The sequence below is a fragment of the Mustelus asterias genome, chromosome 1 (genome assembly GCF_964213995.1).
Source record: "Mustelus asterias chromosome 1, sMusAst1.hap1.1, whole genome shotgun sequence".
NCBI lineage: Eukaryota > Metazoa > Chordata > Chondrichthyes > Carcharhiniformes > Triakidae > Mustelus > Mustelus asterias.
In genome coordinates, this window is record NC_135801.1 from 3,844,991 (window position 1) to 3,860,916 (window position 15,926).

The 15,926-nt window shown below is 51.8% G+C and overlaps 1 protein-coding gene across 1 annotated transcript in view; it reads left to right on the top strand.

Moving 5' to 3' along the window:
- Nucleotides 1-3,343, top strand: part of LOC144487906 (MOB kinase activator 1B-like) — a 30,588-nt gene extending 27,245 nt beyond the window's left edge. The window contains exon 6 of the mRNA XM_078205988.1: nucleotides 1,642-3,343. Coding sequence (XP_078062114.1) covers nucleotides 1,642-1,719 — 78 coding nt within the window. The 3' untranslated portion in view covers nucleotides 1,720-3,343. The remainder of the gene's footprint in view (nucleotides 1-1,641) is intronic.
- Nucleotides 3,344-15,926: the final 12,583 nt, after the last annotated feature.

Here is a 15,926-nt window from a genome sequence, read left to right on the forward strand (position 1 = left end):
GCTGCATCATTATCCCCGGACTCCTAAACTCAATCCCTCGATTGATAAAGGCCAACACACCATACGCCTTCTTAACCACCTCCTCTACCTGCGGGGTCGATGTTAGAGTCCTATGGACCCGGACCCCAAGGTCCTTCTGATCCTCTACCGTACTAAGAGTCTTTCCCTTTATATTGTACTCCTTCATCCCATTTGACCTGCCAAAATGGACCACGACGCATTTATTGTTGAAGTCCATCTGATGATGTCACAGTTTGGAAAATCAGGTGTCTGGGATCTGGAAAACCAGTCAGAATGAACGCATTGTGAAATTGGCAATGTAAGAAATGTAAAAAGGATGTTTCCTCTTGTGGGAGAATGTGGAACACAGGAATAGGAGGAGGCCATTCAGCCCATCGAGCCTGCTCCGCTATTCAGTACAATCATGGCTGATTGAACATTTCAATGCCTTTTACCCACACGATCTCCCATAACCCGTTACGTTATTGTTAATCAGTAATCTATCAATCTCTGTTTTAAACACACTCAATAGGGTGGCACGGTGGCACAGTGGTTAGCACTGCTGCCTCACAGCGCAAGGGACCCGGGTTCAATTCCGGTCTTGGGTCACTGTCTGTGTGGAGTCTGCACATTCTCCCCGTGTCTGCGTGGGTTTCCTCCGGGTGCTCCGGTTTCCTCCCACAATCCAAAGATGTGCGGGTTAGGTGGATTGGCCGTGCTAAATTGCCCCTTAATGTCAGGGGGACTAGGAGGGTAAAGATGTGGGGTTACAGGGATAGGGCCTGGGTGGGATTGTGGTCGGGGCAGGCTCGATGGGCCAAATGGCCTCCTTCTGCACTGTAGATTCTATCTTTCTATCTTCCTCCCACAGTCCAAAGATGTGTGGGTTAGGTTGATTGGCCAAGCTAAATTCTCCCTTAGTTCAAGGGGATTAGCAGGGTAAATATGTGGGGTTGCAGGGATAGGGCCTGGGTGGGAGTGTGCAGGCTCGATGGGCCGAATGGCCTCCTTTTGCACTGTAATGACTGAGCTTCCGCAGCCCTCTGGGGTAGATCTAGAACCAGGGGGTCACTGTTTAAATATAATGAGTCACTCATTTAAAACAGACATGAGGAGAAATATATTTCTCTCGGGGTGGTGAGTATCTGGAACTCTCTTCCTCAAAAGGCAGTGGAAGCAGAGTCTTTGAATGTTTGATCGATTCTTGATAAGCAAGGAGGTGAAAGGTTATGGGGGGGGGCGTCGGCAGGAATGTGGGGTTGAGGTTACAATCAGATCAGCCACGACCCTATTGAATGGGGGAGCAGGCTCGAGGGGCTGAATGGCCTTACTCCTGCTCCAAATTCACATGATCATGTGTGGGCTTGTCCCCATGTAAGAGCTTAGAATTGAAGCGTAAATTAGATTGGGTGAATTAAAATCAGTTCCAGAGAGAGAAATGGAAGAAAAGAAAGATAAGGAGAGACAAAAGTTTATTTTTAAGTTGCATTTTTAATCTTTAACAGCAAGTATACATCTCGCACCGAGACAGCACCATGGCGTGAAGTATTCTCCACCACATTATCTCTGCAAATTGTCTTCAAACCAGATATGGGTTCAGTTACTGTACAAGGAATACACCATCTCTTTCATTACTTTCAGGAGTTTAACCTGATAGACCGGAAGGAACTGGTTCCACTTCAAGAACTGATTGAGAAACTGACTGCAAAGGATCGATAGGATGATAAGAAAGAAGCACTGAGAGAGAGAGAGAGAAACGCAGTCCATTTTCCTCCTTTAACACAGCCCGCCCAGCGCTGGACCGGGTTTTGTAAAGTGTATCCTGTGTAGCTTTGATGAAATTTGAGGTCCTTGTTTGAAAGCTTGATGCAGGATGATTATAGACTTTTCCGGTTCTCCTTAAGCAAGTCACCACATGCACCGCCAGCTTTACCCGTGGCATGTCATTACGCTGCAGGGTGATGCACAGACCTCCTGTGTCGCCTGTAGAATGTAATTCACTGGCACCCATTAGAAGCCACAGTTACTCTATCCAAGTGCCTACATTCAACCATCATCTTTACTTTCCATCCTTGCCAACATTTTTATAAAGAATAAAATAATGCTCTGGGCTGCTAGGGAAGGAAGCCATTGATGATGAAAACTGTTCTATTTTATATATGTTTCATAAAGTCTTCACTGAAAAACCCCTGTCTTTTCTTGAGATGATCTCAGCAAAGCCTTTGTACACTCGTCAGAGAGGCTGAGTGGTTTTGTGGGACCGCAGGTTACTGCACCTTCATCTGCTATAAATAAGAGAGATTACTTGTCAAATTACTCGAGATTAAACAGTTGATCAGAGCGCATTGGTAATGAGTGCTACCATTAACACCCACATTTACACATCTCTAATGGTGATGAAGATGGTAAAGAAAGCGTTTGGGACTCGGGCTTCAGAAAAGCAGCAGCCAGTACAGAAGCAAGGGGCTTGAATTAAAGACATTATAACTGACATTAGAAAGACATTGCTGGTGATAAACTGTCCAACAGTATCCAATACAAGCCCATCGACTCCCACAACTACCTCGACTACAGCTCTTCACACCCCACATCCTGTAAGGACTCCATCCCATTCTCTCAGTTCCTTTGTCTCCACCACATCTGGTCTGATGATGCCACTTTCCAAAATGGTGCTGCCAATATGTCTTCCTCCTTCCTCAACCATGGTTTTCCACTCACTGTGGTTAACAGGGCTCTCAACCGCGCCCAACCCCTTTCCCTAGGCCACTGCTCTCACTCCCTCCCCTCCGTCCCAGAACCAGGATAGGGTCCCCCTTGTCCTCACTTTTCACCCCACCAGCCTCCGCATTCAAAGGATCATCCTCCACCATTTCCGCCAACTCCAGCATGATGCCACCACTCAACACATCTTATAAGATCATAAGATATAGGAGCAGAATTAGGCCACTCGGCCCATCAAGTCTGCTCCGTCATTCAATCATGGCTGATATGATTCTCATCCCCATTCTCCTGCCTTATCCCCATAACCCTTGATCCCCTTATTGATCAAGTACCTCTCTATCTCTGTCTTACAGACACTCAATGACCTGGCCTCCACAAGCCTCTGTGGCAAAGAGTTCCACAGATTCACCACCCTTTGGCTGAAGAAATTCCTCCTTATCTCAGTTTTAAAGGAGCGTCCCTTTTACTCTGTCAGCATTCCGCAGGGACCACTCTCTCCGGGACACCCTGGTCCACTCCTCCCTCACACCCAACACCTCACTCCCTGCCCCTGGCACCGTCCCATGCAATCGTAGAAGGTGCAACACTTTCCCTTTTACCTCCTCCCTGCTCACGGTCCCAGAGTCCAAACACCCCTTCCAGGTGAAGCAGCGCTTCACAGGCCCCTCCTTCAATCTGGTCCATTGCATTCGCTGCTCCCAATGTGGTCTACTCTGCATCGGAGAGACCAAACGCAGACTGGGTGCCGCTTTACTGAACACCTTCAGTCCGTTCACAAGCAGGACCCAGACCTTCCTGTCGCTGGCCACTTCACCACACCACCCTGCTCCCCTGTCCACATGTCCGTCCTGGGCCTTTTGCAACGTTCGAGTGAACCCCATCGCAAACTGGAGGAACAGCGCCTCATCTTCCGATTGGGCACTTTACTGCCTCCCGGACTGAACATTGAGTTCAACAACTTCAGAGCCTGAACTCCCCCCTCCACCTTCACCCCATTCCCATTTATTTCATTTTGTTTCATCCAATTCATCCATTTTATCATCCTTCATTCTCACTTCCATTTTTCCGCTTCTCCATTCCAGCTCTCTCTCTTGCACCTCCCCGCCACCAAACCCCCCCCCCCCCCCCCCCCCCCGCAGCCCACCCTCCAACCTCCAGGGCAACTGCCACATTCCTCAGGCAGTCCCTTAACCATCTGTACCTCTGTTCTGCCACTCACACATTCTGATCACTTAATGGGCACTTTTGGCATCTTCTCAGCCTTCTGTATCCTCATTTACATTCGCTTCGTCCCATTCCACCCCCCCCCCCCCCCACCGCCCCCCCCCTCCCCCCCACAGCATAAATCTTTGCTGAAGCCAATTTGTACACAGTGTGATCCCAGAAACAGCGATGTGATAATGAACCAATAATCCATGTCACTGATGTTGATTGAGGGATAAATATTAGGCCAGGATGCGATAAAGGATAATCCAGCTCCTCTTCAATGGGGAATTGGGATGTTTTAAATGCACCCCACGGTTCTAATGCGGCCGAAATTTAAAGTTTTATCTCAAAGACAGCATTTCCAACCGCACAGCGCTCTCCCATTGCCCTTCCAATGGTGCTGTACTCCCTCAGTACTGACCCTCTGACAGTGCGGCACTCCCTCAGCACTGACCCTCTGACAGTGCGGCACTCCCTCAGCACTGACCCTCTGACAGTGCGGCACTCCCTCAGCACTGACCCTCTGATAGTGCAGCATTCCCTCAGTACTGACCCTCTGACAGTGCAGCACTCCCTCAGTACTGACCCTCTGACAGTGCTGTACTCCCTCAGTACTGACCCTCTGACAGTGCGGCACTCCCTCAGCACTGACCCTCTGACAGTGCGGCGCTCCCTCAGTACTGACCCTCTGACAGTGCAGCACTCCCTCGGTACTGACCCTCTGACAGTGCGGCACTCCCTCAGTATTGACCCTCTGACAGTGCGGCACTCCCTCAGTACTGACCCTCTGACAGTGCTGTACTCCCTCAGTACTGACCCTCTGACAGTGCGGCACTCCCTCAGTACTGACCCTCTGACAGTGTGGCACTCCCTCAGTACTGACCCTCTAATAGTGCAGCACTCCCTCAGTACTGACCCTCTAACAGTGCTGTACTCCCTCAGTACTGACCCTCTGACAGTGTGGCACTCCCTCAGTACTGACCCTCTGACAGTGCTGTACTCCCTCAGTACTGACACTTTGATGTGTGGCACTCCCTCAGTACTGACCCTCTGACAGTGCGGCACTCCCTCAGTACTGACCCTCTGACAGTGCGTCACTCCCTCAGTACTGACCCTCTGACAGTGCGGCACTCCCTCAGTACTGACCCTCTGACAGTGCGGCACTCCCTCAGTACTGATCCTCTGACAGTGCGGCACTCCCTCAGTACTGACCCTGACAGTGTGGCACTCCCTCAGTACTGACCCTCTGACAGTGCGGCACTCCCTCAGCACTGACCCTCTGACAGTGTGGCACTCCCTCAGTACTGACCCTCTGACAGTGCGGCACTCCCTCAGCACTGACCCTCTGACAGTGCGGCACTCCCTCAGTACTGACCCTGACAGTGTGGCACTCCCTCAGTACTGACCCTCTGACAGTGCGGCACTCCCTCAGTACTGACCCTCTGACAGTGCGGCACTCCCTCAGTACTGACCCTCTGACAGTGCGGCACTCCCTCAGCACTGACCCTCTGACAGTGCGGCACTCCCTCAGTACTGACCCTGACAGTGTGGCACTCCCTCAGTACTGACCCTCTGACAGTGCGGCACTCCCTCAGCACTGACCCTCTGACAGTGTGGCACTCCCTCAGTACTGACCCTCTGACAGTGTGGCACTCCCTCAGTACTGACCCTCTGACAGTGCGGCACTCCCTCAGCACTGACCCTCTGACAGTGCGGCACTCCCTCAGTACTGACCCTGACAGTGCGGCACTCCCTCAGTACTGACCCTCTGACAGTGCGGCACTCCCTCAGCACTGACCCTCTGACAGTGTGGCACTCCCTCAGCACTGACCCTCTGACAGTGTGGCACTCCCTCAGCACTGACCCTCTGACAGTGTGGCACTCCCTGCACTGGTGCGTTCACCTGGATTTTCTGGCCGGAATCTTTTGATGTTAAATTGTAATTTCCCCCGATTTGTTCTGCGTTGTTCCCTTAATTTGCTGAAATCAAATTTTCCTCCCATTATAAACAACACCACCACGTGCCTGAACCTTGTGAAAATGAGCTCCAATTGCAAGCAAATAAATCAATCGATTCTGCATAATACTGTACACAGACTGTGCCAAAATGAGGGGCAATAATCCTGCAATTCCCAGTCACAGGACACTGAGTCAGCTAAAGGACTTATTGACAACAAAAACTATCATTGCATCTGATGGTGAAGTGACACAGACAGCCAAAATGCTTCAGATCTGGTGGATCTCAGAGCCAAGTGGGTAGAAAACCCCGCCAATGCCTTTTAAAGCAAAGAAAACTACAGCACAGAAGGAAGACATTCAGCCCATCGTGGTATGCTGGCCCAGAAAGAGCTATCCAATCTCATTCCACCTTCCAGCTCCTGCTCTGCAGTCCTGTAGATTATGGCACCTCATGTGCACATCCGAGTTTTTTTTTAAATGTGATGAGGATTTCTGAATCAACCACCATGGGTGTGGCACAGCGGTTAGCACTGCTGCCTCACAGTGCCAGGGACCCGGGTTCGATTCCCGGCTCGGGTCACTGTCTGTGTAGAGTTTGCACGTTCTCCCCGTGTCTGCGTGGGTTTCCTCCGGGTGCTCCGGCTTCCTCCCACTGTCTGAAAGGTGTGCTGGTTAGGTGGATTGGCCGTGCTAAATTGCCCCTTAGTGTCAGTGTGGTGAACCATCGTTGGTTCACCACTGGGGGTTGTTATTATGTTACTGTTGGGCTAGGGTGTTGTTACTGTGGGGGTTGTACAATGTTGTTGGGTTAGGGTGTTTACCTGTTATAAGTGTTATCATGGCACATCCCAGTGGGGCCCCGCCTCCGGTGGCGAGGTATAAGACCCTCTGCTCCGGCAGGACCCCTTCAGTCTGAACTGGTGTATTCGTGTTAGTAGTTCCATTGTTACACAATAAAAGCCTTCAATATCGAAGCCTTGGTTCCACGTGCTTAATTGTCGCGCATCAATTTTATTGTGTAACAGAAAACTCACAGCTGTACAAAAAAAAAGAGTATGGAACAGATCTTAAAACCAGATCGTCTGGCGCTGGACCCACGTGCGGTCGGTGCCGCTAACATCTTCGACCACTGGTGGAAGTGTTTCGAGGACTACCTGGCAGCCTCTGTAGCTATCACTACAGACAGTGACAAACTCCAAGTCCTCCACGCAAGGGTAAGTGACACGATTTATCTCGCGATTCGTGCGGCTCCCACTTACCCGAGGGCCGTCGAGCTCCTGAAGAAACGATACACGAAACCACCCAACGAGATACACGCTCGTTACCTCCTCGCTACACGACGTCGGCAGTCGGGCGAAACCATGGAGGACTACGCCAATGAGCTCCTGCAGCTTGCCAGGGGTTGCGATTGTAAAGACGTATCAGCCGAACAATATATGTACGACCTCGCCCGAGACGCGTTCGTAGCAGAGGTAGGGTCCTCGTACATCAGGCTTAAATTGCTGGAAAAGGGGAACCTCGACTTGACCCAAGCAATGGAGATGGCTGGGATGCTGGAGGCGGCGTCGAAGAGCTTGGCGCTGTACCCCGAGGACCACGTGCAGTCAACGTGGCAGGAGCAAGCTCAGCTCCCTCCTCGCCCCGCTAACCCGCGCTCCCAGATCGATCCGACGACGGCGGCAGCTCCAGGTGGCCAGCGATGCTATTTTTGTGGTAGGGCCAAGCATCCACGGCAGCAGTGTCCGGCAAGAACGGCTATCTGCAGCCAGTGCGGTAAAAAAGGCCACTACGGTAAAGTCTGCAGGTCGAAGTCTAAAAACGGCAGTGCAGCTTGTAACCCTCCAGAACGGAGACAATCTCCTTCGGCGTTGCAGTACCCACGAGGTCCGACCACGTGCGAACCCAGGACGGCGCCATCGTGGCTGACGGAGGAGGAGGAAGACCACCAGGAGTCGCTGCGTTTGGTGCCCTCGCCCACGTGCGATTCATGGGGGCGGCCATCATGGTCCACGACGACTAGGAGCGACCAGCAGGGGTCCTCAGCATCAACATCGGCGGCATGCAGTGACGCCCAGGGGCCAACAGTGGCGTCGATCTCCCTGGACCAGACTAAGCACCACAGGCTTGAGAATTCCATGATGGATATAAAGGTAAATGGTCGAACTGTGAATTGTCTGTTTGACAGTGGGAGCACCGAAAGTTTCATACACCCTGAAACTGCTAAAAGGTGTGGACTCCGGGTTCTCCCTGCCAAGCAGACAATTTCCATGGCATCACGGTCCCGGTCTGTACCGATCCAAGGACGATGTATGGTAACTCTTGAGGTACAGGGCACAATTTACGAGCAATACAGGCTCCTTGTGTTACCTCACCTTTGTGCGCCAATTCTCCTCGGACTAAATTTTATGGTCCACATGAAGAGTGTGATCCTACAGTACGGTGGGCCACTCCCTTCACTGGCAGTAGGGAATCAGCTGCAGCCTCCAAATTGCCCAAAGCGCCCGCATGCAATCTTTCCACTCTGAAAATCACTACACCATCCCTCTTTAAGAATCTGGTACCAGGCTGCAAGCCCATCGCTACTAAAAGTAGGCGTTACAGCGCTGAGGACCGGATCTTTATTAGATCTGAGGTTCAGCGGCTCCTCAAGGAAGGGATCATACAGGCCAGTGCTAGTCCGTGGAGAGCGCAGGTCGTGGTAGTCAAAAGCGGGAACAAACCTCGGATGGTCATCGACTATAGTCAGACCATTAATCGTTATACGCAGCTGGATGCGTATCCTCTCCCGCGCATTTCTGATATGGTCAATCAGATTGCGCAGTACCGAGTGTTCTCTACCATAGACCTTAAGTCCGCCTACCATCAACTCCCCATCCGCCCAGAGGACCGACAATATACGGCTTTTGAGGCGGATGATCGTCTATACCAATTCCTCAGGGTTCCATTTGGTGTCACCAATGGGGTCTCGGTCTTCCAGCGTGCTATGGACCGAATGGTGGACCAGAACGGGTTGCGGGCTACCTTCCCGTACCTGGATAACGTCACCATCTGCGGCCATGACCAGCAGGACCACGACACGAATCTCCAACACTTTCTGCGCACCGCATCTCACCTGAATCTGACCTATAACAGGGAGAAGTGCGTATTCCGTACGCGCAGGTTAGCCATCCTCGGATACGTGGTGGAAAACGGGGTCATTGGCCCTGATCCAGACCGTATGCGCCCACTTACTGAACTTCCCTTGCCCGCTAGCACGAAAGCACTGAGGAGATGCCTCGGGTTCTTTTCGTACTATGCGCAGTGGGTCCCCAACTACGCGGACAAAGCTCGTCCGCTCATCAAGTCCACGACCTTCCCACTTACGCCGGAGGCCCAATTGGCCTTCAAGGCTTTGAAAAGCGACATCTCGAAAGCCACGATGCACGCGGTGGATGAATCCATCCCTTTCCAGGTGGAGAGTGATGCATCTGATTTCGCCCTAGCCGCCACACTAAACCAGGCAGGCAGGCCCGTCGCGTTCTTTTCCCGCACCCTTCAAGGCCCCGAAATTTGGCACTCAGCGGTGGAGAAGGAGGCTCAGGCCATTGTGGAGGCAGTCAGACACTGGCGCCATTACCTGGCAGGGAAGCGGTTCACCCTGATCACGGATCAACGATCCATGGCGTTTATGTTCAGCAACACGCAGAGGGGCAAGATCAAGAACGATAAGATCTTGCGGTGGAGAATTGAGCTCTCCACCTATAATTACGATATTATGTATCGTCCAGGGAAGCTCAATGAGCCCTCGGATGCCCTCTCGCGCGGAACATGCGCCATCATGCAGGAGGACCGCTTGAAGGCCCTCCACAATGATCTGTGTCATCCTGGAGTCACCAGACTCTACCATTTCGTCAAAGCCCGCAACCTGCCCTACTCGGTGGAGGATGTCAGGTCAGTGACGAGAAGCTGTCGGATTTGCGCAGAATGCAAACCACACTTTTATCGACCAGACCGGGCACAATTGGTCAAGGCCACTCGCCCTTTTGAGAGGCTGAGTGTGGATTTTAAGGGCCCCCTTCCCTCAACGGACCGGAACGTCTATTTCCTCAACATAATAGACGAGTACTCCCGGTTCCCGTTTGTTGTCCCCTGTGCGGACACGTCGACTGCCACCGTCATCAAGGCATTCAGTGAGCTTTTTACCCTGTTCGGGTACCCCTGCTACATTCATAGCGACAGGGGCTCGTCGTTCATGAGCAACGACTTGAGGCAATTCCTGCTCTCATTCGGGATTGCCTCTAGTAGAACCACGAGCTACAACCCTAGGGGTAACGGACAGGTGGAAAGGGAGAATGCTACAGTCTGGAAGGCTGTCCTACTGGCACTGAAATCCAGGGGCCTTCCAGTCTCCCGTTGGCAGGAGGTCCTTCCAAATGCGCTCCATTCTATCCGCTCCCTCCTGTGTACGGCAACCAATGCTACTCCCCACGAGAGGATGTTCTCATTCCCTCGGAAGTCGTCCTCGGGGATCTCATTGCCAGCCTGGTTGACGTACCCAGGACCCGTCCTTCTGCGGCGCCATGTGAGGGCTCGCAAGTCCGACCCCTTGGTCGAACCGGTCCAACTCCTCCACGCCAACCCTCAGTATGCCTATGTGGCATATCCTGACGGGCGAGAGGACACTGTCTCCATTAGAGACCTGGCGCCCGCAGGGGACGTAGCAACTCCTGTCGCTCCTATTCCCCCAGTCACGAATCCACTACTCCTCATTGCTTCCCCAGATGTGGCGCAGTCAGCACCGGGACCAGTGCATAACAGTTTTACTCCCATGTACAGCTTGCCTGAGACTCGGAGATCGGCGCCACCACCGAAGGTTCCAGGATCCCCTGCACCATCGCCTCACCAGGGCCAACCGGCCCGGGAGTCCTTGAGGGGACAGCCGGACGTTGTTTTGGAGAGAACGCCACCGCAAGCACCTGCTCCGGTTTCGCAACCGGTGTTGAGGAGATCACAGCGTCGGTGCGGTCCTCCAGACCGTCTGGACTTGTGAATTCTGTTTATATGACCTGTTTTTTCTTGCACCCCGCCGGCCTTTGTTTTTAAAGGAGGGGTGAATGTGGTGAACCATCGTTGGTTACCACTGGGGGTTGTTATTATGTTACTGTTGGGCTAGGGTGTTGTTACTGTGGGGGTTGTACAATGTTGTTGGGTTAGGGTGTTTACCTGTTATAAGTGTTATCATGGCACATCCCAGTGGGGCCCCGCCTCCGGTGGCGAGGTATAAGACCCTCTGCTCCGGCAGGACCCCTTCAGTCTGAACTGGTGTATTCGTGTTAGTAGTTCCATTGTTACACAGTAAAAGCCTTCAATATCGAAGCCTTGGTTCCACGTGCTTAATTGTCGCGCATCAGTCAGGGGGATTAGGACTGTAAACACGTGGGGTTACGGGGATAGGGCCTGGGTGGGATTGTGGTCAGTGCAGGCTCGATGGGCCAAATGGCCTCCTTCTGCACTGTAGGGATTCTATGAATGGGTTTTGCTTCATTTCCCCCGAGCCCAGGTTTCTAATCAAACCCCTTCAGGTGGCTTTTCAAACCAAAACTCTCAGTTGTCACCATTCCGTTTTACAAGGAAAGAGGATTGCCGGCTGAACTATGAGTGGGAAATCTTTTGGGAATTTTGGAACAAGGAGTGCACAGTCCAGTCACCCAGGAATATCGGCCGATTTTTGCAGGACGGTACCATGGCACAGTGGTTAGCACTGCTGCCTCACAGCGCCTGGGACCCGGGTTCAATTCTGGCCTCAGGTCACTGTCTGTGTGGAGTTTGCACGTTCTCCCTGTGTCTGCGTGGGTTTCCTCTGGGTGCTCCGGTTTCCTCCCACAGTCTGAAAGACGTGCGGGTTAGGTGGATTAGGCCTTGCTAATTTGCCCCTTCGTGTCAGGAGGATTAGCAGGATAAAAACGCAGGGTTATGGGGATAGGGCCTGGGTGGAATTAGAATCATAGAATTCCCACAGTGCAGAAGGAGGCCATGCAGCCCATCGAGTCTGCACCAACTACAATCCCACCCAGACCCTATCCCCGTAACCCCATGCATTTACTCTAGCTCGTCTCCCGACATTAAGGGGCAATTTACATAGCCAATCCACATAACCAGCACATCTTTGGGAGGAAACCGGAGCACCCGGAGGAAACCCACACAGACATGGGGAGAACATGCAAACTCCACACAGACAGTGACCCGAGCTGGGAATCAAACCCGGATCCCTGGCGCTGTGAGGCAGCAGTGCTAACCACTGTGCCACCGTGCCGCTCCACCTTCTGCACCGTAGGGATTCTATGGTTTGAGGAGATGGTGACATGTTGCCACATTAATCACATTTAGTGGAATTCATGCTTTGGCTGCCCGATCATTTGGCACGTAAACATTAAAACAATCTAGACCAGTGTATTCAGACTGCTGTTAGAGACAGTCACTGATTTGCATGGCAGACGGTGTTTATATGGTTATAACTATCAGAAAGTGTTTGAACAAGCTGTGGCAAGCTGGAGGTTGCTCTGAGAGATCTTTAACTATTTTAACTCTTTAAAATCATTACAAAGTATTAGACAGCAGATGTAAAGAAGCTGCTTCCAGCTGTGGGAGCATCTAACACCGGAGGCTAATAAATAAATATCACTAAAACCCAATGGGGAATCCAGGAGAAACTTCTTTACTCAGGGAGTGAGGAGAATGTGGGACTCGCTCCCACAGGGAGTGAGGAGAATGTGGGACTCGCTCCCACAGGGAGTGAGGAGAATGTGGGACTCGCTCCCACAGGGAGTGAGGAGAATGTGGGACTCACTCCCACAGGAAGTGGGGAGAATGTGGGGAGAATGTGGGACTCACTCCCACAGGAAGTGGGGAGAATGTGGGGAGAATGTGGGACTCACTCCCACAGGAAGTGGGGAGAATGTGGGACTCACTCCCACAGGGAGTGAGGAGAATGTGGGACTCGCTCCCACATGGAGTGGGGAGAATGTGGGGAGAATGTGGGACTCACTCCCACAGGAAGTGGGGAGAATGTGGGACTCACTCCCACAGGAAGTGGGGAGAATGTGGGACTCATTCCCACACGAAGTGGGGAGAATGTCAAACTCGTTCCCACAGGGAGTGGGGGGAATGTGGGGCGCGCTCCCACAGGGAGTGGGGAGAATGTGGGACTCGCTCCCACAGGAAGTGGGGAGAATGTGGGACTCACTCCCACAGGAAGTGGGGAGAATGTGGGACTCACTCCCACAGGAAGTGGGGAGAATGTGGGACTCATTCCCACACGAAGTGGGGAGAATGTCAAACTCATTCCCACAGGGAGTGGGGGGAATGTGGGGCGCGCTCCCACAGGGAGTGGGGAGAATGTGGGACTCGCTCCAACAGGGAGTGGGGAGAATGTGGGACTCGCTCCCACAGAGAGTGGGGAGAATATGGGACTCGCTCCCACAGGGAGTGGGGAGAATGTGGGACTCGCTCCCACAGGGAGTGGGGAGAATGTGGGACTCGCTCCCACAGGGAGTGGGGAGAATGTGGGACTCGCTCCCACAGGGGGTGGAGAGAATGTGGGACTCGCTCCCACAAGGAGAGGTTGAGGTGAATCGTATCGATGTATTTGAGAGAAAGCTGGTTAAACACATGAAAGGAACAGAAGGATGAGGTGATGGGGTGAGATGTAGTACGGTGGGAGGAGGCTCACGTGGAGCAGAAACACCAGCATGGGTCTGATGGACCGAATGGCCTATTTCTCTGCTGTAAAATTCTCTTTAATGCGTATTTCCTGCGAATTCTAATTGCAGTTTCAAATATTAGTTATAAATCAGAGTCCAGAGTTTAGAATCTCGGTTTAAAGGTACCGTCATGTGATGTGAGAAAAGCTTTCTCACACAGCGACCGGTTCGGGTCTGGAACGCACTGTCTGGGTGGGCGATTTACGGTGAGTAACATCAGTGGCCTGGCCAGAGACACCTACATCCCATGAAAGAATTTATAAAAACTGCATTTGAAGTATAGTCCCCAAACAATCATTTGGAACAGAATCACACAGAGCATGAGGAGGTCACCCAGCCAACCCTGCCTGCCTTAACGGAGCTATCCACTGAGTCCCATGCTTTTGCCCCATGGTCCAACAATCTTTTTCCAGTACTTATCCAATGCCATTTTTGGTAGTTACGTTTCCGACAACGCATTCCACTTTACAATAGTGACTACACTTTCAATGCAGTTTTTAAAAATTCATTCATGGGACATGGGCGTCGCTGGCTGGCCAGCATTTATTGCCCATCCCTAGTTGCCCTTGAGAAGGTGGTGGTGAGCTGCCTTCTGGAATCCCTGCAGTCCCTGTGGTGTAGGTACACCCACAGTGCTATTAGGAAGGGAATTCCAGGATTTTGACCCAGCGGCAGTGAAGGAACAATGATATAAGATAGAATTTAATAGACCTCCACTGGCAAATTTGCAAGCGGTTGGGGCCTGGAAGATTTCCCCTGTGGCCTTCCTGCTGCCCTCCTGCCTGTCCCTGACCTGTCCACAGTTGTATAAGTGGCAGGAGCGCCCTGGGGCAACCTCACCCCCCATTGAGGCCCTTAAGTGGTCAATTCATGGGAATGTCCATTTCAGGCCTTCGGGGGATTGGTGGGTCCTCCATCATTGGCCCTCTTTACTGATTGGACCCCCCCCCCCCCCCCGGCTCTCCTTCCCTCACAAGAACTGCCCTCCCTCATCACTGCCCCTTCTGCCATCTCCGTCCTGAGACCCCCACGCCAACCTGGTCCTGGACTCCAGCAAAGACTTGTGGGACTGCTTGCAATCCCAACTTTGGCCACCTCTGCCAGTGGCACTGTTGGGATGATCGGCTGGTGAGACATCCAATTAATGTTTCTCCACTGACTCCTTTTTTAAAACTTTTACTCCATCCTTAACGTTACAAAGCCAATGCTCAGAGTGCACTGGGCAAACCCATTCCTTGCTTTCTCAAAAACCAAATTCAAATTCCAATTGGATCCAATTCAAGGTTCCCACAAGAGAGAGAAACAAGATCCAAGCTGATGAGATGAGGCATTGCATCCCATTCTGGGCTCGAGCTGATGCTAGACCTTAGCCAATGGGTGATGGGCAGGAAACCCTGCCATCTGGGAAATTCTGCCCATAATTCCAAATCACTGGCTGTAAAACATTGAGGCTGTGAACACATGATATAAACAACAACTTGTATTTATATAGTACCTTCAACATAATTAAATATTGCAAGAGACTTCACAGGAACATTTTGAATAACTCTATTAAACACTCCTTAAGCTTCCCAGATCTCAGGAGAATAATCACTGGCCTTGCCCCTCCCTATCTCTGTAATCTATTCCAGTCCCATGACCCTCCAAGACATCTGCATTCCTCCAATTCTGGCCTTTCACACATCCCTGATTTTACTCCCTGCACCATTGATGGCCGTGACTTTAGCTTCCTGGGCCCCAAGCTCTGAAATTCCCTCCCTAAACCTCTTCCCCTCTCTCTCCTACTTCAAGACACTCCCACCAACCAACCTCTTTGATTAAGCCATTAGTTACCTGTCTTGGTATCTCCTCATGTGGATCAGTGTCAAATATTTTATAATGCCTCTGTAAAGCTCCTTGGCTTGTTTTATTGGTCATGATGCGGAGATGCCGGCATTGGACTGGGGTGGAAGAAGTCTCACACCACCAGGTTAAATTCCAACAGAATCGCTGAGCAGAAGCTGATAGCCAAGTTCCACACGTATGAGGACGGCCTCGACCGGGATCTTGGGTTCATGTCACACTACGTGTAACCCCCACCATTTGGCCTGGGCTTGCAAAATCCTACTAACTGTCCTGGCTGGAGACAATACACACCTCTTTAACCTGTGATTATCCCTCTCCCCTCACACTGTCTGTACCCTGTAAAGACTCACATTCCAACCATTATCTTGCAATTGTGTCTTTGTCTATATATGCCGAGTTTGCGAAACCTACCTCTCCACTCACATGATGAAGGAGCAGCGCTCCGAAAGCTCGTGA